Source organism: Neopelma chrysocephalum, unplaced genomic scaffold (assembly GCF_003984885.1).
Source record: "Neopelma chrysocephalum unplaced genomic scaffold, ASM398488v2 Primary Assembly neopelma1_108, whole genome shotgun sequence".
Lineage (NCBI taxonomy): Eukaryota > Metazoa > Chordata > Aves > Passeriformes > Pipridae > Neopelma > Neopelma chrysocephalum.
The window spans coordinates 2,449,153-2,473,972 of record NW_020897773.1 but is presented as its reverse complement, the minus strand read 5'-3'; the positions used below and the strand labels follow the sequence as shown (position 1 = coordinate 2,473,972).

Below are 24,820 nucleotides of genomic sequence, written 5' to 3'. Positions count from 1 at the left end.
ATAACCTTCATTTTAGAAAGGACTTCTAACCAGGAAACTGCATGTTTTGTGTCCTAAGGGTTATTTTGAAAGCTGCAACATACATAGAAACAGGATAGCAGGCTTTGAAGTGAAAGCATATGCTAATCCAACGGTAGTGCGGTGTGAAATCCATCATGGCCAGACTGGAGGAATCTATGTTCATGAAAAAGGAAGAGGACAATTCATAGAGAACAAAATCTATGCAAACAATTTTGCAGGTGTTTGGATTACCTCAAACAGTGACCCAACAATAAGGTATTGTTTTCCTCATTGATATTTCACTGCTTAGAAGAGATTTGCTGGGGATGGAGGAAGTGCACTTTAATTTCATTTAATTATAATGAACTATAAGTACTGCTGTATATGTAGAAATGAAATTTCTGTCTGTATTCAGTTGAACTGCATTTTTAATTTGTGTACACACCTGGAGGTAGATCTTTCTCAAAGCGACAGAACATAAGGTCTTTATTTTAAATCTGAGTAGTGTACAGTCCTAGACACTACATACTGTAGTATTGTACAGTAGATGAGAACCATTCTTCATAATGTGGATTTTTTTGTTTCCTAGGGGCAATGCAATTTTTAATGGGAATCAAGGTGGTGTTTATATCTTTGGTGATGGAAGAGGCCTTATTGAAGGAAATGACATTTATGGTAAGCTGATTTGCTTGTTACACTTTGAATTCTGAGAAAAGTGAATATCTAAGTAGTATTAAATAACACTTCTGTTAACAGGTAATGCATTAGCAGGAATACAGATTCGAACAAACAGCTGTCCCATAGTTCGACACAACAAGATTCACGATGGTCAACATGGTGGAATTTACGTAGTAAGTACAACCTACAAACAGGCTACAAACTTGTCTTCTGTTTTATAAACATTAGAGAAGAGTACTCTGTAAAATGTTTGTGCTTAGAATGATTGAGTTTCTTGTGTTCTAAACTAGGTTCATTGTAAGAGACGGAAGCTGCTGATGATATTTAAAACATGAAGGCTTTTATGAATGCCACTAAATTTTTCCTATTACAGAGTAAAATATTTAAAATAGGATAGATTACAGAATTTTATCATTTCTTGGTTAAAAGCTTTTTGAAAAGGCTTAGTTTTCATAGTAGTATATCATTATTTTTAAAAAAATAGAAGTCTGCTCAGCTCTTAAGGAGTGTAATGTGTTTACCACTAACCTCAAATAAGATTTTTTTTAATGCCTTCAGGGTGATTTACATTGCAATTTCTGTACAGTTGTGTATTGTAGAAGTGGGGAATAAAGCACAATTTCCAGTGTGTGCAAGGCTCTGCTGACTGAACTGAAAGAGCTGTCAGGTTGCCTTTAGCAATATCAGATTTTGAGAAACATTTGTGTAGCTTTCTACCAGAAGTTACCTAAGGTTCAGCTAATGCTGCAGGTGTGCAGCTTCATCTGTTCATTGTGTAAATCTAACCAGAACAGCTTCCCCTGACCAAGGACACTGGTGCTTTACCTCGGAGCCCAAACATGTGGTGGGGATAGTACTGCCAGTTTTTTGTCCTCCTAGTGGACAGGGCTGGGTGTAGGTTTAGGAACCACATGCCAGGGCTGTCATGTGAGTGCACAGTGCTGGGGAGCAGCTATGCTGCCAACAGCCAGCAGAGATTTGCAAATACCACTGCAGAGCCTTGGAATATAAGGATTTACATGCAGGGTGTTTCATGGCAGACATAGAAAATCATGATGTGCTGTTTAGGGGGGAAAAAAAAAAGGTGAAAAAATGTACTCAAATAGAAAGGAATTACTTTGCTACAGTAAAGAAGCCACGTTGGGGAGGGATGTATACAGCAGGAAAAACAGTACTGGCGATTAGCAGGTTTTCTCAACTCTTAAATCATCTTGATTTAGCATGAAAAAGGACAAGGTGTGATTGAGGAAAACGAAGTTTACAGCAATACTTTGGCTGGAGTCTGGGTGACAACAGGGAGCACTCCAGTCTTGAGGAGAAACAGAATACACAGTGGAAAACAAGTGAGTTTTGCTCTGTGGTTACAAAAGGGCCACAAAAGAAAGTCTGTGGTTTTATGCCTCATTACTTTGGAACTAATAATTTAATTCTTGATGTGTTAGGTTGGAGTTTATTTTTATGACAATGGACATGGCGTGTTAGAAGACAATGACATCTATAATCACATGTACTCAGGGGTTCAGATAAGGTAACATTTATTCTGATTTTATGTCAAAACAGATGTGCCCTTTTGTGTCTTTTTGACTGTTCTTGTCATTTTGTTTATAAAAATAACTTTTTTTGAAATCCAGTATATTTGAACACCCTGTGTTTTAACCTATAAGAAAGTTATTACTAATAGAGCCCAAATATTGACTAGAATGTGTGGTGGCCCTTGGAGTCTGTAAAGCTAAAATATATTTGCATGTTTGGAAAAAAATGTATTTTACTAAGGTTTTTAAGCAGTGAGATCTATGGAGCACTTCTTTAAATGTGTTTTAAATGTTTGACCTTGGGATGTAGTAAACTGTTTTAAATTACTTCTTTGCTTACATTTTACTCTAGAACTGGAAGCAACCCCAAAATTAGACGCAACAAGATCTGGGGTGGTCAGAATGGTGGTATTCTTGTCTATAATTCTGGTAGGTTTGTTTTTCATGTTTATCCAGAATTGTTTATGCTCTGCAATGTTATCTCTTATCATTTATTATCCTTCTTGATTTTATTTTTTTTTCCACCCTTCCGTCAATTTCAGGGCTTGGATTTATAGAAGACAACGAAATTTTTGATAATGCAATGGCTGGTGTGTGGATTAAAACAGACAGTAATCCTACACTAAGAAGAAATAAAATCCATGATGGAAGAGATGGAGGCATCTGTATATTTAATGGGGGAAGAGGTAGTTTTTTCTCTTACTGGCATATACTGAATATTCTGGATAAGAGTTTAATTTCAGATTAAACAGTGTCCTCTTTAAAGTGCTCTTTAGAAATGTAGCTCTTGTCTTCTGAAGTAATAAGAAAGTTATAGGGAACATACCCAGATGCTTTTTAGCCTTAATTACACCAGTAATACTGAAATCTGTGGGAGGCAGAGAGGTAATTAATCTCATCCAAGACGACTGTTAGATTGCTGCTTAGGACAGTACTTTTATCCCATCTGCTTTTGTAAGCTTTGCCATTTGACTGAAATACAGTATTGAATTCAAGTCACGTAGCCAAAATCATGCACCTGAACAGTTCAGGTTCTGCCAATGTCCAAGATTTAGGGAGTGGGGGGAAGACAGATCTCTAAGGAATCTCTTGTATACTTGTAAACTTAGAAGTGGTCCCTGTCTGAAATCTCCTGACTTGTGTGTCCTGATATCAGCTTCTCATATTTTGTAGATAATCGCTTGCTGTAAACAAGCTTTAATTCTAAGTTAAGCATTTCAAAGTAATCCTGTCCTGCAATAACAAAAAAATGCAAGTGAAGCTTGGCTTTAGCAGGCTGCTTGTTTTAGAAGACAAGAACAGAAAGGTGTTGGAAAAATTGAAGAGAATTTGGAAAGTGAAAAGACTTAGTTCTCTGTAATGACGCTTACGATCCCAAATTCTATCCTTTGTACTGAAAAAATACACTTCCAAGATTATACACTGCCAATTACTTTAAAATTGTAGCACTGACTTTGGTGCTGTTGGTGGGTATTCTCCAAATGAAAGGAATCAGCAGGGTGATAACAGATGAGATCTTTTGAAAGTGTGTCACAGAATGGTTACAGGTCAGGAAATGTTACCAGGCCCAAATGTCTTGTGTGTTGGTCTGTCGTAGGTCTTCTGGAAGAGAATGATATCTTCAGGAATGCTCAAGCTGGTGTTCTTATCAGCACCAACAGCCACCCTGTGCTAAGGAAAAACCGAATATTTGATGGATTTGCTGCAGGTTTGTGTTGTTTAAATCAAATTTGGAAGTGTTGGAGCTTGGAGTAGGCTCTTCACAAAGCTAACTCTGAGTTTCTTTACACTATGGTATTTAGACATTTTAACATTGTATTCTAGAAGTCATTTGAAAATTCAGAATATGTTTATAAAAGTCTCTGGAATTAGTAGCATGTTGAGAAGTGACACATACTCTCTTCTCATTTTTTTAATGAAATACTTTTTCTTTTTTTTATTTTAGAAGTAATTGATAAAGTTGTCTAGGACATATTCATAGTTGATCTGCTGGATGCTGGTTTGAATATTTTATCACTGCTTTAAAACTTAGGAAACTGAGCAAATATACATTTTGAAGAGATTTGAATTGCATCTCAAGTTCAACTTTCTCACTCCATAAACTAGACAAATTACAAATATAAGTGTTTCTTACTCCAAAAGAGATGAAAAATGTTTAACAGTGATTTTTTGGCAATTTACTGTTTAATCATCGCAGTTCCATACTTCTTGCATTCCATTCCATTTCAACTAAAATTGCATTCTTGAGTTTTCTCCCATCTTTCTTTCAGAAGAAGCAAGTTTTCTGAGAAGAGCCTCTAAAGGTGTTGTTTCAGTGTGGTGGGGGGGAAGGATAGGTTGCTGTCAAGAGCAGTCCCGGACAAATGACTTGGAAGACACGGGTTACTGATAAAAGCTAAGAGTTAAAGAAATGATTTTTAGGTTCCCATCTTGAGAACTTTTTTAGAAAGATATTTTAAAAAGGGTAAGGTATGTGCACAAGAACTTGCAAATGTACATGAAGATGACAGCCTTAACCACCCAAAGATTATATCCCCCTTGAAAATATACCTGATCATAGTACCATTTTATTATCAGATAAGCCAGTAGCAGGGTGTTCCTCCCAGAAACCGTGCATGCCAGCTGCAGCTCTTTGAAAGGACTCAACAGCAGCATTTGAACCTCAGTTTTATAACAAATTACAGTGCAGTTTCCCCCTGAGTTTATGACGGTTTTAAAAAATAAAGAACGTGAGAGAGGTACCAGTGCACAATCACCAAGGATTTAACTTTGCCACTTTCTTTTCTCTTCTTTGTTCCCCCGACCCAATAAAGGTATCGAAATAACAAATCATGCGACTGCAACATTAGAAGGCAATCAGATTTTCAACAACCGCTTTGGAGGTTTATTTCTAGCATCTGGTGTCAATGTCACGATGAAAGGTGAGCCTGAGCCCTCCTTGGTTGTGTTTGTTCACTTGCCACTTTTTTCTTTCGTGCTGGGTCTTGGGTTTATTGCACCCTTTGTGGCTCAGATTTGGTACTGCCTTAAGCTGAGTTGTGACTAAGAGTTCCAGCAGAAGGTAATGGGCCCAGTCAGGCTGTGTTAAGATTTTTAGACAGACACTTTCAAAGGTAGCTTAAGGTTTTGCTATAATGTTAAAACTATTATTAGCGCTTCTGTCTCAAAATGGCTTCTGAACTTGTTACTGGTCTTCGGCCCATCTCAAACTCCAATTCTAAGTTAGTATAATGGAAAGTCTTTTTTCATGTATCCAAAAACAAGTGTCCAGTAAAGAAACATACCTCACCTCACTTTTAGGATCTAAAGGCATGAATATTCACAATCCCAAATCACTTGTTTTAGAAAATACAGTTTACATACATAAAATTCTCATGTATAGTGGGGAAGTGTGCATGAGACAAGATCCAGTTGAAGGAGATGGGAATGATGGTTTGAATGCCAGACAGCTCCAGGAGGTTATTCTAGAAGAAAAAGGTTCAGTTTGCAGAATTTTTACATGCTTGGTTTTAGTTGTTAAGTCTCTTCCCATGGATCCTTTCCACCACTTTAAACAAAAGCTCTGGCTCCCCATTTCACAGCTCCCGGGCTTCCTGACTGCATCAGTTGCTGCTGTGACACTATTGGGAGTGGGCAAAACTAGTTTGAGGTGCACTTCAAGACTTGACACAAGATCTAGTAGCTGAATAACAGAGGGGATTATCAAATTTCCTGTGCCTTGGGCACATCTTTTAATTGTTGGAGCTGGTCAGACCTAATTTCCACTTCCATTGTGTTGGTAAGCGCCTCATTCCTAAACTCTGATGGAGGAAGAGCAATCCTTTTTCTCTTCCTAAGGGATGTGTAAAAGTCCTTCTGGTAGATGAGAGACTTTTAAACATTCAGGTTTCAGGCTCCTCAGCACAAAACTTAAGCCTGCTAGGAAGGCTTGTGTCTGCAACCATTTATTCACAGGCCACTGCACACAGTATTTAAATGGAGGCTGTCAAGTGTTTTATGCTGTGTGTGCAGTGAAGAACAGTGTTTCTCACCTGAGGAATGCACAGCACTCTGGGCATGGGCCTTGTGAGCTGGCATTGAGGATTTGATACGTGTAAATTCCAAAACTAAAATGTAGGTATAGAACTAACTCGCTAATGGGCCCTCTGCTTCAACACCTCAAGGAAAAAAAATAAGTCATTGATCCAGGTGTGATTAGTTCTGGATTTGTTTTTTCCCTCCAACAGATAACAAAATAATGAACAATCAAGATGCCATAGAGAAAGCTGTCAGTAGAGGCCAGTGTTTGTATAAGATCTCAAGCTACACCAGCTACCCGATGCATGACTTCTACAGGTAACAGGTTCTTTCCCATCACCTACAGTAAGGTTTTCAAATAAACACTATTTCTCTTCCCACAAGGCCCCTAGAACAGTTTCTGTATGTCAGTGAACACACAAATGTGTGTTCTTACTCAGCAGCAACAGGAGGATTGAACAAGTTCCCATTGTCTGGAATTTACTGTGGGCTTGAAGAAAACAGATTGTTACTGTGAACCTCAGCCTGAGGGATTACACAGCACAAGCATTTTCAACACATGCAGCAAAAAGCGTGCTGTGAAATCCAAGTTTGCATAAAAATCCCAAGCTTTACAGCCCTGTGTGCCCCCTTCCTTAGTGCTGTTCCGCCCTTTACTGGAGAGCTCGTCGGGTTTTGGCTCATGCCTGATGTGCTGCTTTTCCCTTCAGATGTCACACCTGCAACACCACGGACCGCAACGCCATCTGTGTGAACTGCATTAAGAAGTGCCATCAAGGACATGACGTAGAATTCATTAGACATGATAGGTATGTGTCAGACCAGGGCGTGGGGCTGTGCGGAGAGCATGAGGGAAGCGGACACTAAAGAGCTCTCTCTCGTTGTAGGTTTTTCTGTGACTGTGGTGCTGGAACACTGTCCAATCCCTGTACGCTTGCCGGAGAGCCTACACACGATACAGATACACTATATGACTCTGCTCCACCTATAGAATCTAATACATTGCAGCACAACTGAATTCCTTTCAGAAAGAAAGTCCTGCCATTCTAATATCATACCTATTAAAACTTTTTTTTTGGAGGAAGTTACACTTGCCCATTTCTGCAGAAAGAGACTGTATTAAAGCGGATGTGTGAGGTGTTGACACTATGGAGCTCAACCTACCAAAAAAGAAAGTGGCAATATGTTGACTCAGGATAACAGAACTGGGCGTTTTAGCATTACTGTGTAAACAAAGACTTTGAAGGGACAGAAGTGAAGAAAAATAAGCTGCAATTTTGTACAGATACCAACTTCTGAGAGCTGGTGTTTTTACAAGTAGCATTGAAACGCAGTCCAATTTGCAGTAGTACTATTCTGTAGACAAGCAGCATTCTTTGTTGCTGCCTTTATGGACATGGGTACCAATTGCTTTTGTAACATGGTAAAAATGTGAGCTAGCACTTCTGCATTTCTTTTGATTTTTTAACATTTATTCAGATTGAGAAATATGATTTTAATGCTTTAATCTCATGTAGTTTGTTTCTAATTTCAAGCAAAAAAATCTTATTGTACTTGAATGTGTCCTGTTTTGTTAGCACACCTAGACTTGCTGTAACTGTACTCATGTCCCAGTATGTACGTTCTTTCTATGAAAGAGAAAACACTAATCTTAAATTATATCCAGCAATTTTTCTGGTGTCCTCTGAAGTTAGAATAATCTCCTCCCCTGCCCCAGCAATAGTCTGTACTCAAACCACCCTAACAAAAAGAAAAAAGCGAGTGTTTTAATGAGACTTCCTAGACTATAATGCACTATAAAACAAAGTACCCATGTAACTAAGTTTTGTGAAAGAAATTTTACTATGTTTTAAAGTACACAGTAGAAAGTCTCCTCAAAACAGTCTTGTACTTTACTCTGTTCATAGTTTTTTTTGAACAGTCTGGACATTACTTACATAACCTGCTGGAAAAAAATCACAGCAATTTCCTGCTCTAATGAAGCTGAGACAAGTATATATACAGCCCTATACAGTTTCATAGCTTTTTTCCATTTATGTGTATTGGTGACAGTGGGTAATCAACAGCCTGAAAGTGTATGCATGTACCATAACATCTAGACTTAATATATTGTGGAGTACTCAATAACCATTATGTAGAGGGTAGGTATGAATTAAAGGGTTTAATTTCCTAGGAAAGACAATGGAAAAATGGTCATTTTTAAAAAATAAAGTTTATTAGATCATAATGTTGTCTGTTACCGTGTTTTTGAGAAACTGCCCATACAAAACCTGCATGTTCTTAAAGGTGGTTGATCATCGCGGTGAGTTTCTGCACAGCATTTGCATCACTTGTTGCACCATCCACCACCTGGCACAGATACCTGAGGGAAAAAAACACCTTTACTGAACATGGACAGACACTGAGGGGCAGAGCTTAAGCTCCCTATCCTGGCACAGCTTTGGGAGACATGGAAGATGCTGGGCCTGGTGTGAAGGCTGCCAGCAGCAGAGGCTCCAGTACTGCTGTAAGGTCCCCACGGTGCACCCCAGCACTGCACAGCCTTTCCCCCAGTGTGGCTCAGCGCACAGCCAGCCCAGCACCTCTGTGCAAATTAAGACTGGCATAAAATACTGCACTCTCAAATCATATCTGCCCTCCTGCAGTACCTCCTTCCCCTCTGTGAAGTACATTTGCTATTCCCAAAAGTAGTAGCTGCCCCCACTGCTGTGAGACTGAGAAAAAGCCACTCTCCAGATCTTAAAATGGGTGCCCACTAAGCAATGTGCAACTTAAATACAGAAACCCAAGGCCTTACCTAAACACCCTCAGTGAAAGGGTTGTTTTCTCAAACTCTTTTGCTTTTCTGTGCCCCTTCTGAATAACTTCATCTGGAATATCTGCAAGTCTTGCTGCATTGAAGCCGTAGCTCTTCGGGCATGCTCCTTCAGCAAACTTGTACAGGAACGTAATTGTTTCCTGGCTTGGATCCTCGCTCTCATTTTCAACCATGCATGCCTAGGAAGTGCAAGGCACAAGTCAGTGTTTGCAACACAGGCCTACAGCCTAATAAACGCATGGGACATCATGTCCTCCTCTCGAAACGCCTGTGACTCGGGGTAGAAGAGCACAGGAAAGGGTGCACAGCATGGGATCCCCCCTCAGCCACAAGGAAGAATCCTGTCCCTCAGGCCTCCTGGCTTGTGCTGCGCTCACACGTACCATGTGCCCCAGGCGCACAGCTACGCTGTGGGAATGGTCCTCCACCAGCGAGTGGTAGTGAGTGGAGAACAGCGTCCGACACCGGATCTTCTCTGCCAGCTCCTTCACAACGGCACTCGCTATAGCTGTTCCATCAAAAGTAGCTGTGCCTCTGCCTGAAGGGAAAACAGGACAGCTTTGGCACACTCAGGAACAGAAGCAGCAGAGTAAATTCAGTCCATAGTTTACTTGCTACTGGGGAGAGACGCACATCCCTTTAATTGTTAAAATGAAGAACCACAGAGGTAGAGGTGCCTTTCTAAAGGCAAATGCAGCACTGCATTTGTAGTGTTGGTTTTTCTCCCTCTGCACTGTGTGGAAGGTGGACAAAGAGCAGTGAGTGGTGAGAGCCACCAGGATCAGTGGGAAGTGACCCAGGTATTTGCCCTGTAACAATCACACTCTTCTGCACTGCAGAAAAAGGTGTTTCTGCTCTCCTGAGGTTTGCTGCAAGTAATTACGTAAAGGAAAAGCAGGAAAACACAGCTGGAAATAGGATAATAACGAGGGGGGCACACAAGAAATACACATTTTAGAGAGCATTAGGCACTGACCAGTTAAACATCAGGAGCATTATGTTAAAACTATAGAGTAATTACCCAGTTCATCCACAAGAACGAGGGAATGCTCTGTTGCATGCTGGAGAATGCTGGAAGTCTCACTCAATTCAACAAAGAAGGTGCTTTCGCCTTTAAAGGAAATGACAAAAAAAAAAAGTAGTCAAAAGATCTGAAAACCACAACTCAACCCCCATTTAATCTGCACTAAAATCTTGGTTAAGGTAAAGTGAAACCCGACAGCAAACTGAAATTGAACAAAAACATAGAGCTTTATTTCCAGTGTGAAAATGGTAGGCTTCCATTTGCCAGAAAAAGCAGGGTTTGGTTCTTTAAGAGTACAGGCATAGGCACGAGTACCATGAATTACGTTTTAAGGCCACCATATCTGTCCACCTTTAACAGCACTGGTCAAGTGTACCAGCTGGACAAAAACAGGGGCACAAAGGATACAAAGTGGGGGGGGAATCTTTGGCCCCTTCTTGCTCTAAATGCATGAGGTAGGCCTAAGGTGTGTGTGACTTTTCAGTGAAAAAGCAAGCAAAGACTGAGAGACTGGAATTACTGGTTTGGTTGTGATGTCATAAGGTAACAAATTATTTGGATAATAAGGGCTTTATTTGTATGCACTCTAATTGAGTGAAATGTGACAAGAGAAGTATTCTGCTGCTGAGGCTTGAACATCTCATGGGAGTTGAAGCAACCCAGATAATACAAGGCCTGAAATTTAAACCTGAAATTGGTTTTAGCAGATTACAAGCAGAAGCATACAATTATTCCCACCCTTTCACACTTATAAAGTCTGGATTTACTACTTCTTTATAGTGTTCATTACAAATAATCACAAGCAGTAGCAATTAATGTAATTTATTCCATTAAAGGCAAGCATTTACTTCCTGTACTCGTGCTGCATGAGCACTGCTTTGCTCTAACATAAGTTGTCCAACATGAATTATTAAGCAGTGTCCACTAATCCTGCATTCATTTAAAGAAATTCCCAAGATTGAGTATGTTTTTACCAATGTTTAAGAATAATCCTTTATTCACTTTAGAAAATGAAGCCCTAAAATTGCACAGGCGATTTTAAAATTATATTGCTTAAAAAACTAACTTCATAAAAGCCCTGTTGACATCCATTACAGAGCAACTGCCATGGAACAACTTTTGCTGTGCTTTCTTATCTACACAGTATGCAAACTAATGCATCAAGAACGGGTATCAAACCTCACAACGTGAAATGTTATAACATTTGTGCGCATATTTGTAAAAGAATAGTTCTCAGCTGATAGAAAAAAAAATTGAAAATGCTGCATTTTGCTAGACCACCTCTCATGCAGGAAAAGCGGTTTTTATTTCTACCATAAGCACTTAGGTATTCTTCTACAATTAAGATTTGGATTTGTACTGAAATTAAACAAAATGGAAACTAGCTAGGCAAAGAAAACCTTAATAACATTCTCTAGGTGCAAAGAAAAGCCTTGATTTGGGGAAGTGTAAATATTTTTTTTAATTAAGAACTCAGAATGATTCATTTCCAAATTCCTTATGTGCAACAAGTCCAGTAGGCTTAAATCCTTTCATAATCACTGACCCATATTTTTCAGCAAAGAGATCACAGAAAATCTGTGCCCTCCTTAAATGAGCAGTGATACTGCTCTTCTTACCACAACAATAATTTTGTTTTTCTAGCCCTGTGACACTTTGCCCACCATCACAGGCAGACTTCCCATTCCAGTTGTTGTGTCATCCTCCACTTGTTTCTTCCTCTCCATTAAAGAGACAAAATACTCCCAAGAATTGTCAACTACTGCTTCTAAGAAGGAAGCCTGGCTCTCTTCCTTGTCTGAAGAAATCAGATTTCAGACATAAGGCATCCTGACTGAAACAAGGGACTTCTAGCCCTGGCGATAAGGTACAAAAAAACTCTTCTACAACAGCTACCCAAATATCACTGTCCCATTTCAGAACACTTAGAAAAAGATATCAATGTGAGTAGAATATAATCAAATGCACCATATCCAAAAAGATATTCCGCAGACTGGTATCCAGCTTTTAATATTAAAATTCATTAAAAGTGATCCTACGTGTCTGTCAAAAATAACAGACACGCATGTGAAAGAAATAAAACATAACTACGATCCAGTTTCCACTCTGAACAATGAGAGGCAACAGATTAGTGCCCAGCTCCCCCTGCACAATCAACGTACCGACCCTTTCCAACTTGCCACTCAAAGCAAGAGAAGAAAGTCCCTGGGCTGGGTGGCAAAAGCCCTTTGGAATAACTCACCCGACATGATCCTGTCCGAGGCGCCGAGCCGCGTGAACACCCTGTCGATGGGGGTGAGCCTGCAGGCCTCCGCAGGTACGTAGCACCCCAGCTGAGCCATGATGGCCAGGAGACCAGCCTGCAGAACAGACATGGACACAGTCACGTTTCTACAATGTGCTTGGAGCTTCAGTTCCACACCGAGAACGAGGGGATGAAACTGTGTTTTCCCCTAAAGCAAAGACTAGAGTACATAAAGCTTCCTACTGTTTTAACAGCTCCAGGCTGCAGCATCATAATCTCAGGCAGGACTAAACTACTCTGCAAGGTTTCAAAACACAAGTTATCACAGCAAGCAGTGTTTTATAAAGCAAACTCCCTGTTGCTTTCACAGTTCCCACTGATCTCTAGTTTCATCTTGTTCAACCTGCAGAAGCATCTTTTGCCAGATGATGCCAAGTCCTAGATAAGTCACTTGAAAAAGATAAAAGGTGCTCTATCACTTTTCCCCAAGCATCTCTCACAGGAGAAATAAAACTTAATCCTCCCTAAAGTGAAAGTAGAAAATCTATCTAAACATGGGCATTTTCTACCAGACTGTATCTTTACAGTGCGGTGGTTGTGCTGTGCTGCACACCCCGAAGACCACTTCTGAGACCTCCTCTGGCAACAGCCAGGCCTTGTAATTCCCTTATGCCGAACACAGAGGCACTGTGGAACGTTTGACCTTACACAGACAGCCCATCACCTGTCTCATGAGCGTAGATTTGCCGCCCATATTCGGGCCGGTTACCAACACACAGGAAGCTTCACTGCTGCTGCCTTCATCTCTGGTGCCTATCACGATGTCGTTGGGAATAAACTCGTCCCCAAAGAAGGTTTTTGTAATGCACGGATGGCGTGAGTTTCTAAGTTCCAGGAAGGGAGGAGCACTGTCCACAGGCAGCACAATTACAGGTCGGCACAGAGGTCCATCACCATCTTGACTGTAGCGAGCAAGGGACATCAAGACATCTATAAAATTAGGAGACATTCCAGTAAGTCACGCTTTCATCTTTCTTCATTCACTGGAATTCATTTACTCACTGAAAAGCAATTTTGTAAACACAATTTTCCAGTTCATTCATTTTCCTCTAAAGGAAAACACCCAAGAAGCACTCCAGAACAAGTAAAAGGTGGGAATATTTACACTGCCTTTCCTCATTCCTTCCAGATTTCTACTGTCATCAGGTTAAAATCCTCCCCTCTAGCTTTTTCAAAGTCTTTAAAATCCACATCATTTCACTGCAAAAGTACACGTATAAAATATTATTTTTTGCATTGTTTTTTTATTTAGAGTAAGTAAAGAGGAAGTCAGCTTCTGTGACAGTGAATTACTTTGTGAAGGATCATAATGCTGCTTAGAAGTTGCCAGAGGAAATTTATATGAATATGAAAATTCTGTTGGTCCAGCAAAAACCAGCAGCACAAGTCCCCCCAGTCAGCTGAGATCTAAGGTTCTAAAAGCTGATTATCTACAAAACGAGAGCATTCTATGATTTTAGAGGGTTTACATACAGAAAATTACAGCTCAGCCTCTACTGGAAACAAATTCGGTATTCTGAATTGATCAGAATTCTCTGATGCTGTGGTGTAGCTGATGTCACTGCTTCCCAGATCTCCCAGAAAATCCATTCCTAGCCAACACTCCCTGCCTGCCTATCCTCCCTTTTCTGCCCCAGTGGCACGCAGAGAATGCTTTCATTATTCCCTGGAACAAAGACATCCCAGAGTCCCTCATCCTAGCAAAAAATCCACAGTACAAAAGTATGGCAGTCCTGAGAAGGGAATGGAGGAGACTGTTCTATCTCAGAAATTTAGAAAGATATGGGGAAATCTTCCTAGTAGACTACCTTCTTCAAGGCTTGACAATCACCACTTCTTTATTTTTAAAGGCTGCTGAGAGAGCAGCCTGCTCAGATAGAAAGGAGATGACTAGCAGGTTAGATCTTTATACCTCCACTTAATATGAAGCTACTAATCCATACACAAGAATTGGGAAGCAGTGAGAGACCCACCAGACTACGCTGAACAGTGAGAAATACTTGGCTGCAAACTACAACCACACAACAGGAATGAAGAAAGAGCTTGCAAACATCCAGACCCAGCAACTGTCCTGCCATTTACTGACAGGAAGGAAACAGGGAATCACTGTTAACTACCAAAGCTGTTACCACAATCAGAGTTTTTAAACTACAACTTAAGAGCTGGCACCAAGCCTTTTTTGCTTATCCAGATCAGATGCCATCGTTTCTTACACAAGAGTAATTTTTACCCTATGTCAGAATGAAGCAGAGCTCTTACCCAGCACAGCAATGCACTCCACAGCTGCCTGCCAGTCCTTGCTGTTTTTATCAAAGTTGTAGAACAGGCGCCTCATGCAGTCCTTCAGCGCTGCGTCGCGCCGCTCTTCCGCGTTGACCATCGCCGCCAGCATCTTCTCGATCTCCTTGGTCCAGTAGCGCTTGTACCCCTTCCTGCTCGACCTCAGCTCGTATTCCTCGGGCAAGTTACGTGACACGATGCTTTCCGGTATTTCCATTTGGTATCGGTTTTTGCCTGTCCCCCAGTATAGAATGGATTTGGATCCGAGCAGTTTGCGCTGCTTATCCAGGTACTTGCGAAGATCTTCCTCGACAGCTTTAATATCCTCTAGTGCTCCATCATAATCGGGGTCAAAACCTGCCTTTGGAGTAATCACCCCTGTCTTCCGAGCCTGGTTGTGATCAAAAGCAGTATCCCATCTTGTAAGCTCTGCACTCAAGTCTGGGAAGCGGCCATCTGGATTTGTGGCTTTGCGGGTGACTAGCTGCCTCAGGACTTTAGATTTGAAGTCACTGGCAACCTCTTCCATGACATCAACAATTTCATTCATTACTTTAAAACCCTCCAGTGCAGACAAAAAGTCAGCAATTTTTTTTTTGCTGTATCTGATTTCTTCGTAAAAGATGGCCCTGCCGTCAGGATGGTTCTGGCTTTTAAGTGGTGATCCAATACTGTGAATTTTGTTGAGCAGCCTTTCAAGGTCAGGCAGCTTCTTCAGGTGCTCACTAACTTCAGACATTTTATCTGGCACTGCTACGAGGTCCTCAACAGCATCCAAACGAGCATTGATGGATTTAGGATTACAAAGCGGAGCACAAAGCCACTGTTTCAGGAGTCGTTTCCCAAATGGTGTACAACAAGAATCAATCCTTTCCAACAAAGTACCTTCTGTGCTTCCATTGGTTCCATTCTGCAGAACTTCCAAGTTCATCAGGGTGACTCCATCCAGCACCATCCGCTGGTCAGTTTTGGCAAACAAACTACTTGAACTCATAGGTTTTGCAGCAGCAATATCCACAGGGACATATTCCTCGAAGTCTGCCCGTGATAGCAGCTCTTGATCAATCAGACATCTTCTGAGATAGAAGACACACCCCCCAAGAGCTGACAAAGCTAATTCACTGTTATCACCAGGAGTTAATCCCAGTGAGTCACTCTCTGAAGTCAGAGATTTGATTACAGAGGGCAGATAACACCCATTTTCAGAGTTCTGCTTCTCCTTGAAATACTCTTCTTCAAGAAGGACTTTTAGTGTTTTAGAAGCATTCCAGAACTGGGAACCCGAGATCAGCCCTTCCTGAATGCAAGAAACGAGTGAGCCCTTCAGTATCTTCTGTGTGTCCACAGACAGGTTCCCCTTCTCATACAGAACCTGTACAGGAGTGTAATGTGCTACTAAAGTCCTAAACCTCGAGCAGTGACGGTCATCTGAGAACTGGCCTACAAAAAACTTCCCCACTGACGTGTCAACAAAGCAGACCCCGTAAACACGTTGTCCAGACGAGTCTTCTTTCTCCTTAACACACAGAAGGTATCTGCTGTGGTTCTCAGAGGGATCACAGTCCATAATGCTGTAAGTCTGAGTTCCTTTGGTGATGATCCTGCAGATTTCTCGGCGCACCACCCTGTCGAACTTTGTGGTGTGGGCCGCTGACTTGCAGCGCGCTTCCATCATTTCAGGAGTTTCTGTTTGCTCGACACGGGCTACCTTGTAGCCCTTCTGCACTAGAACAGCAGAGAATCTGCCAAATGCAATTTCTGGAAAACCTGAATGGGCCCAAGTACCTTTCATAAAGATCAAGCCCAGCTCATTTACACCAATGACTGCATCCATATGATACAACTCGTAGAACTTTCCAACTTTGTAGCAAATCACAGCATCAAAGTTCTGACTTTTCAGCTGCCACCACCTCCGCATTCCCGGTGTACACTTGTTGAGATAATCCTCGGGCACATAGAGAGTGGAAGGGTCATAATCAGGGTCACCCTGACGCTTCCTGTGCGCATCTTTCCTTTTCCCTTCCTGAAGCCAATCAAGCTTTTCGTGTTCCCACACTGTGAAGCCACCAATGCCTCCATTGCAAGCATTTGCTTGAGATTCAAAACTTTCAGGTGCTGTGAATGATGTCAGCTTGGACTTGGCTTCTGAAGAGACCGTTGCTGCTCTTTTGGGTGTTTCAGAAGATTCATTTCCTAAGCTACTCCTTTTAGCAGGCTTTTTCACCTCTGTTCTCTTTCGTTTAGAAGGGACTTTAACGGGACTTTCTGCAACACTCTCTGCATCTGTCTCTGTGTCAGAAGACTCATTTTCATCCACCCCACTACTCGCTTCCTCACTGCTTGCTGCTTCTTTCACATCAGGCTTGAACTCTGTGTCAGAGCCTTCCTGGTCACTGTCAGAATCCAACACTCTTCTTCTCTTGGTTTTTACGGCTCTTTCCCTGCTCTTTACTCGCTTATTGCTCTTCATGTCCTCCTCACTACTGCCATCATCACTGTTGCCTGATGCATTTTCACTCATCTCCTGGAAAAATAAATTATTTTACCCATAGATAATTCTGGCTACAAAGTCACTGATGCAAAAAGAAGTGTAAAAGTGTGCAATAATGCAGTAGCTATGATACTTCAAGCATGAGACAGCAGAGCCACAGCCAATTCCATTTACCTTAACAGAATTCAGGTTTTTTCTGGATAACTATCTGCTACTGGCCAGTGGTATAATTAGTCCTATTTGTATCCTTTACAGTTTCATTCAGTACTGTGCTTAACTGATGCTGATGAACAAAACATTTAAACTGCACAAAAAGGATATAGGACATGAAATTCAGCAAAAAGGAGAAACACCTCCATAAACCAACTCAATGTTAACTTTTGTCAGAAACACGATGAGGTCTTGCCACCTTTCAGTACAAGCCCATGTGAGACTTGCCCTTGATTTTTACTTTTGAGTTAACTACTTATTTCCACCTAGAAACATACTACCTTATAGTAACCTTCAAGAAGATTGTGCATGAAAAAGAAACTCCATTATTTGCCTTTTCAGCCTTACACTTTAATAATTCCAGCAAAAAAAACATCAGTGGAGGGACTGGAATAAGTACAAAGTGCCAGTGCCCACTGCACCATTGCCATGAACAAATGTTACAAATTTCTACATTATGACACACTAAAACTTCAGATCAAACTTAGGGCAACTTGGACTATGAATAGCAGATAGAGAAGATTAAAAAGATGCACTAGAAAAAAGCACTTATGAGTGAGAAAGTGGGTCACCGAGAGAATGATGAGTGAAGAGAGTCAGGGAACTTAAGTAGCTTCTGAGGTCAGTCCTTACCACGCAAAACACCAGAGAGACTTGTCTTTCAAACTAGAAAAGGTGAGAGACCAGCATGTGACCTGACAACACAGAAGCAGTAAAAAAGAAAAAGACATATGGATACATATACACATAGGATTAAAGAGGAGATAAGCTGTGATTACTGTACCAGAGAATTGCAGGATATTCCATGCTTAGTTCCGAGACACAGCTCCTAGGTTCTAGTACTATTTCTGAAAATGAAAGCAAGTAAGAAACATTTTACCTCTATATCCTCCTCTTCCTCCTCCTCTGTGTCTGAAGGTTCATTGCATACTGCCAGCTCAAGCCGCTTAGTTTTATCTTTGCTCATTGCATCATCTGCTAATACCATTGCTCTTTTAATTTCAGGCTTCATAGTGTAAAACATTCCTCCCTTCAGTGTCTCCCTATCTGATGAACCTGTAAAACCACAAATTTGTCAGAAACTGAAGTTAGTCCAGCATTTAGACAGTTAGTGTTCGTGCTTCACTTTTAAATGTATTCAGACAACTAGTGTAAGTTCCTAACATTCTGCATTGTTACCAGTCATTCCCACCACACTTAAATATAGTAACCCATCACTCAGCCTGATAAACTACCCCTAGAGAAAGTATAAACACTCACAAATGAAATGCCTACCTAGTACATGAACACTTGAAGAATTGCTTCTATTTCTGTAACTCATTACCACATGTGAATACTTCTAAGCTGAGCTCTTAAACACCCTCACGCTCACTGTAGTAACTATTGAAAATAACAGTTCACACTCGCAGTGCAGCGAACAGGCCTGACTGAGACCACATGGGTATTTTAGCAATCACAGGGAAGTTCAGCCACAAAGTTATCTTCACATTATAGGCACGAGTCACCTATGACACAGACCTCTTCAATAAAGCTCTGCTGGCCTCCAGACTGCTCCTGGAAGAGCAGCAAGGTGTCCAGACCCAACACCAACCTCTTAGCCAGATTAGCTGATCCTCAATCACACTGGTGATTCACCCTGACACTGCAGGGTATCGAGCAAAGCCTGCTATTAATAACTGCACCATTCCCTCATCCTCTTTCACAGCCCCATGGCACCGCAGTTCCTCCTTCCACCACCTGTACACAACACAAAAACAAAGTAAACCACTCTACAGACTGGTTTCTAGAAAGGGTCCACAAAGACACTGAGATTCATCCTAATGCCACGCTCAAGAAAACAGTGCTATATATAAGATATCATATATTCACCTCTGGGAAAGGAAAAAGAGGACATGAGCATGTGATAGATAAAGAAGGGCAATTCCTGCTTCTGCTCTAATAAGTCTATCTGTCTACATCCGACAGTAGGATCTGTTTGGATAGGTCCTTACACCCACTCCTGTGAATCCCATCACACAGTGCTATTGACTGAAGATTCAGCTCCAACTCAGAGGCAGACAACAGGCAGCTGACTCATAGGAGGCCAACTACCTCAGAAAGAAGCCAAATGGAATTCTGGCTCACACTCATTTCTTTGAGCTTGCAGTAGCAAAGCAGGGAGTTACAAGTAGCTCTTCCTACAGCACAAATGCAACACATTAACAATCCAGATCTCTCTGTTCTAGTTTTGCAAATGCAGTGAGGCAATCTAAAAATATTTTGCATTAATATTAAATGCAATTTAACAATGGCAGGAGAAAAATCTCCTCCTATAATTTAACTGCACACTCAAGTGTGCAACACCTGCATATTCACTCTACCAACTGGTATTCACCTGCCCTTCTTGCATGCCCAGCTGTTACACCTCTGGCCCTGTCCAGTCTATATTTACTCAGGTAAAAACAATAACACAATACAAGAAGCTTCACCATTTTCTTACCCAAAGACTTCAACACTCTTACTTTGCATACCAAGATGCTTTTTGCTTGAATTTTAAAGCAAACCACATATTTTAAATATTTTTACTCTGTGCTGCATTCAACACATTTCTCATGGAAAGACCTGTATCTGCGACTTCTTATTTTTCCACAATTTTCTATTGGCAAACAGATTAATTCCCCTTACCTGTATTTGCTTTTAAGTGCAACTGCAAGCTCTTAAAATCCGTTTCATCCTTTTAAAATACCTTCAGGGAAGGGACATATAAACCATGGACCAACTCATTTGCATTACATTATGTTAACACTCATGGCAATGACATTACCATTTTAATTTAAAACTAACTATGGCCAAAGTGCAGTACTTTGAAGTATAAAGGAGCCAAAAAAATGTGGCTACATGATAACATGAGATGGAACTCTGACTTGTAAAAAGGAAGACTGTTTAAATTTAGTTGTTTCACTGACATAAGCAAATCCTAAAGCACATCAGAAATACTGTATTACACCCGAAGTATCTGACTGACCAACAAGACAGTTCACAGCAACATGATTTACATGACAGTCACAGACAATGATTTAGTTTTCAGCAACAGTAAGATTATTAAACAAGGGGAAAACAGATCATGATTATTAATAAGGTAAGATTTATTAAGCAAAATGATAATTCTTGATCATATTTGATTTTCACTAGTTGGACAAGTCATTTCTTCAATATGACAAAGACCAACTTTGATTGGTAACTACAAGCAATGCCCTCACAAACACACTCAATTCTCAAGTTATATATTTTATCAACAAAACTGCTGCCTTGCCTAAAAGAAACACCACAGTAGAATTAATTTTAGTTACCTAATATCCTGAGCCTAGTCTTCTGATTCTGGACAAACTAGAGTTCCTAAATAGCTGCTTAACAACTGGGTTCAACACTTCTAATAAATGAAGGATTTCAGGGCTAAAAGTAGAATTAGTGGATGTATCCTTTAGGTATTTGTTATGTTGATGGGAGAAATAAAGGAAAAATCTTTAAAACATAAGCAAGTTTGCTTAATTAGTTGTTCTAATCTAATAAACAAGAGGGCTTAGTGGTTTATGTTCAAAGAACTGTGTAACCATAAACGTACCTGTAATCCTCAAAAACTTGTTGTCTCTAACTTACAAAGCACAAAACATGCTCAATTCTAATCTTGGTTTTGCTGCTCTTTCTTTATGGCGAATACCATACCCTTATACTTCAAGCACATTTTTCCAAAACAAGTGGCATATTTCTGCTTCAGAAAGTTTAGTTTGTTATCTCTTACCTTTATATGGCCTCAGGTATTTAATACTGATCCAGCCTCTTGTAGGGCTGTCATCAAAAAACTGTACATGGATACGAGTGGATTTTCCTTTTCCTCTGACTATTGTTTTCTCAGTTGGGTGGTTGTATATGAGACATGGCCACCAAGGATAACCTTCCATCTTGGCCCAGACCAAGTCCCCAGGAGAATGCTCACAGGAGACACTGCAGAGACAACAAATGTGTAATTTAAGGAACATTTAAAAAAGCTCTCCTCACAACTGTAACTGCACACTGCTTCTGAGCGGCTTACGCCCTTTGGGTCTTGGAAGGCTCCCAGGTGGTACAACCTGGATTACACAGTCCTTCCATACCACCACCAATACCTCTCAAATTTTTTTTATTTGCTCCCCCAAGTTCTACTGGACCCCCATAGAGACAGAGTTTTATCACAGAAAGATTTGGGTTTGAAGAGACCCTAAAGATCATCAAGTTCCAAACCCCCTGCCATGGGCCGGGACACCTTCCACTAGACCAGGTTGCTCCAAGCCCCATCCAACCTGGCCTTGAACACTTCCAGGGATGGGGCATCCACAACTTCTCTGGGCAACCTGTTCCAGTGCCTCACCACCCTCACAGTAAAGAATTTCCTCCTAATATCTAATCTAAACCTACCCTCTTTCAGTTTAAAGCCATTCCCCCTTGTCCTATCACTACTTGTAAAAAGTCCCTCCCCAGGTTTCTTGTAGGCCTCTTTAGGTACTGGAAGATGCTATAAGGTCTCCCTGAAGCCTTCTCTTCTTCAAGCTGAGCAACCCCAACTCTCTCAGCCTGTCTACACAGGAGAGGTGCTCCAGCTCCCCAGGCATCTCTGTGGCCTCCTCTGGACTCCCAGTCACAGAAAACTGGCTGAGGTTGGAAGAGATCTCTGGAGGTCATCTTGTCCAACCTCTCTCCTCAAGCTGGGCCACCTACAGCCTGATGTAACCAGACTCTTTGTGGATTTAAGGGAGTGAGAGAGCAGCTGGGTCCAACCAGACCTTACCCAAAAGACTGCAGATTAGGTGTTACGAATTATCAACCTACATAACTAAGACAAGTTTTCCTGTAGAGACTAATTATCAACGAGGCACCTAAAGGAAAAGAGTAAGATTTTAAAAAATCCTCAAGCTACAAAAAATGAATAAATAAAAAACTCTGTCCCCACTGCAAAGCACCTGATGCAGCTTTTATTTTCTCTCTCCTCCTCCCCTGATATTTCAGCCACTGTCACACTCCCACAGATGATGGCCGGGATATTCCTGAGGGCTGCGGTCCAAGAACCAGCGACACTCAGTTCGCTGACATGTGGGACACTTGCCGTCACGGTGTACAGTACAGGAGAGACATGGAGATCCTGGAGTGGGTCCAGCAGAGGGTAACAAAGATGATTAAGGCACTGGAGCACCTCTCTTAGGAGGAAAGGCTGAGGGAGTTGGGCCTGTTCAGCCTCAAGAAGAGAGGACCAAGCAGGGACCTCATCAATGTGTATAAACATGTAAAGTGGAGGGTGCCAAGAAGCTGGATCCAGACTTCTTGGTGGTGCCAAGCAATAGGACAAGAGGCAACAGGCAGAAACTGATGCTCAGGAAGTTCCACCTGAACACGGAGAAGAACTTATTTACTGTGTGTGTGGCCACAGGCTGGAAGAGGTTGCCCAGAGAGGGTGTGGCGTCGCCCTCACTGGAGGTATTCAAGAACTGCCTGGACACAATCCTGTGCCACGTCCTCTGGGACGACCCTGCCCGAGTAGGGAGGCTGGACCGGATGACACACAGTGGTCCCTTCCAACCTGACCCATCCTATGATACACCACGGAAAGGAAATACAGGCACGAGTGGCACACTATTTCCGAAGAGCAAAAACCAACCCCGCGGCCCCGCTCCCCGCAGGTGTCCCATTGTCCCGCCGGCCCAGGCCCGCCGGGAGCGCGGGCCGCTGCAGGCCTGCACAGCCGGACACCGCATCCAGGGAATGGGGGCGGGACAGCACCACATCCAGGGCACAGGGGGCGGGACAGCACCACATCCAGGGCACAGGGGGACGGACAGCGACGGGAGGGACGACACGGGCGGCCCGGGGGTCCCGCTCCCACCGCTGCCGGCAGCAGCCCCGTCTCGCCTTCCCTTCCCGCCTCCACCTCCCCCGCCTCCGGCCGCGCTCCCGCGGCCTCCCCGCTTCCCCCGCCGGTACCTGGAGGCCTTCACGGCCGCGTCGCCCCCCTCGCCCTTCTCGCCGTTCTCCCCGGCCCGCGCCGCCGCTCCGCCCGCCCCGCCGCGGGTGCCGCGGGCGGCCTGGCGGCCGTTCTGCTCCCCCGAGCCCCGGCGCCGCCGGAGCCCCGGGCCGGCCGGCGGAGGGTCAGCTGCCGGCGCGGTGTCCCCCGGCGGGGCCGGGTTGGCCTTGGAGAAGAAGCGGAGCAGGGTGCTCTGCCGAGACATGGCCGCGGCGGGAAGCGCGCGCCCCCAGCGCGCCAAACGCGCGCCAAACCCAACCCGCCCCCGGGCCGGGCCCCGCCCCCGCCCCGCCCCGCCCGCCGCGTTGGCGGGAACCGTGAGGGGCGACCCGGGGAGTCGTTCCCCGAGCCCAGCAGATCTGCCCCTGTTAGCTCTGTTGGCAAGTGTGGAATATGTAAAGATTTTCTTAAAAAAGGATGTTCTTCGGTGTTTGATATTTTTGTGCTTTCAGACCTAATCAGCAAGGGACTTAATCCACGAAATAGCAGCTAACAAACAAGCTCTGGGTGATGCCCAGGTGTCAGAAGGACAAAATTGCTCTAGGGAGAAAATTCGTGCAGCCAAAGCTCAAGTGGAGTTGAAACTGGCCAGAAATGTGGGGGTTTTTTTCAAATATATTAATGACAATAGGCAGTATACAAATATCATCGGCCCATTACAGGGTGAGGATGGTCACCTCACAAACAGGGACAGAGACAAGGCAGAGGTGTTTGACACTTTCTTTGCCTCTGTCTTCCACATGGACAACAGGACAAGGGGGTCTCAGTGCCCTGAGCAGGAGGACCATGACTGCGAGAATGATCAACTCCCAGTCAATCCTGAAATTGTGCGGGATCTGCTGCTCCAGCTGGATCCTTACAAAGCTATGGGGCCTGGTGAGATTCATCCCAGAATCCACAAAGATTCTGGCTCATGTCACTGCAAAACTTCTCTTAATGATTTTTGAGTGGTCTTGAGAATACAGAGAGATCCCAGCTGACTAGCAGCTGGCGAACATTGTCCCGATTTTCAAGAAGGGCAAGAAGGAGCACTCTGTAAACTATAGACCTGTCAGTCCACTTCAGTACCTGATAAGGTTATGGAGAAGATTATTCTGGGAAGTATTGAGAAACACCTGAAAGACAATGCAGTCACTGGTCAAGCCAGCACAGCTTTACCAGAGGAAAGTCCTGCTTATCAAACCTGATTTCCTTTTCTGACAAGGTAACCTACCTAGTTGATCAAGGGAAGCTGTTGATGTAATCTTCTTGGATTTCAGTAAAGCTTTTGATACTGCCTCTCACAGGATTCTTCTGGACAAAATGTTCAGCACACATGTGGTGGGTGAGCAATTGGCTCACAGGTTGAGCACAGAGGGTAACAGTGAATGGGGGAACATCAGACTGGTGACCTGTCACTAGTGGGGTTCCACAGGTCTTAGGACTATTCTCTCCAAC

At 42.6% G+C, this 24,820-nt stretch overlaps 2 protein-coding genes across 4 annotated transcripts in view; one reads left to right on the top strand and one right to left on the bottom strand.

Annotated features, from left to right (window-relative positions):
• FBXO11 (F-box protein 11) overlaps positions 1-8,454 on the top strand; it is a 72,530-nt gene extending 64,076 nt beyond the window's left edge. For all 3 annotated transcript variants that reach the window (XM_027696493.1, XM_027696492.1, XM_027696494.1), the window contains exons 12-23: positions 59-276; positions 590-675; positions 757-851; positions 1,899-2,021; positions 2,121-2,206; positions 2,563-2,639; positions 2,753-2,896; positions 3,808-3,918; positions 5,024-5,131; positions 6,437-6,545; positions 6,938-7,036; positions 7,115-8,454. In XM_027696493.1, the coding sequence (XP_027552294.1) occupies positions 59-276; positions 590-675; positions 757-851; positions 1,899-2,021; positions 2,121-2,206; positions 2,563-2,639; positions 2,753-2,896; positions 3,808-3,918; positions 5,024-5,131; positions 6,437-6,545; positions 6,938-7,036; positions 7,115-7,244 (1,386 nt within the window). In that variant the 3' untranslated portion in view covers positions 7,245-8,454. The remainder of the gene's footprint in view (positions 1-58; positions 277-589; positions 676-756; positions 852-1,898; positions 2,022-2,120; positions 2,207-2,562; positions 2,640-2,752; positions 2,897-3,807; positions 3,919-5,023; positions 5,132-6,436; positions 6,546-6,937; positions 7,037-7,114) is intronic.
• MSH6 (mutS homolog 6) lies at positions 8,421-23,409 on the bottom strand. Its single transcript, XM_027696490.1, has 10 exons — positions 23,344-23,409; positions 21,134-21,336; positions 18,236-18,411; positions 14,634-17,178; positions 13,039-13,304; positions 12,312-12,429; positions 10,067-10,156; positions 9,429-9,583; positions 9,025-9,224; positions 8,421-8,589 (listed from the first exon to the last, which is right to left on the bottom strand). Exons 2-10 carry the CDS (start codon positions 21,291-21,293, stop codon positions 8,508-8,510), a joined length of 3,792 nt encoding a protein of 1,263 aa, XP_027552291.1. The 5' UTR covers positions 21,294-21,336; positions 23,344-23,409; the 3' UTR covers positions 8,421-8,507.
• Between the last annotated feature and the right edge of the window lie 1,411 nt (positions 23,410-24,820).

Bases quoted from the DNA above. Each gene is read 5' to 3' on its own strand.
- MSH6 (XM_027696490.1), bottom strand. From the start codon at position 21,293: ATGGAAGGTTATCCTTGGTGGCCATGTCTCATATACAACCACCCAACT. The intron at 18,412-21,133 runs GTAAGAGATAAC...GTGGTTTTACAG, and splicing joins ATACCTGAGGCCATATAAAG to GTTCATCAGATAGGGAGACA. The intron at 8,590-9,024 runs GTAAGGCCTTGG...TTTTTCCCTCAG, and splicing joins CTTTCACTGAGGGTGTTTAG to GTATCTGTGCCAGGTGGTGG.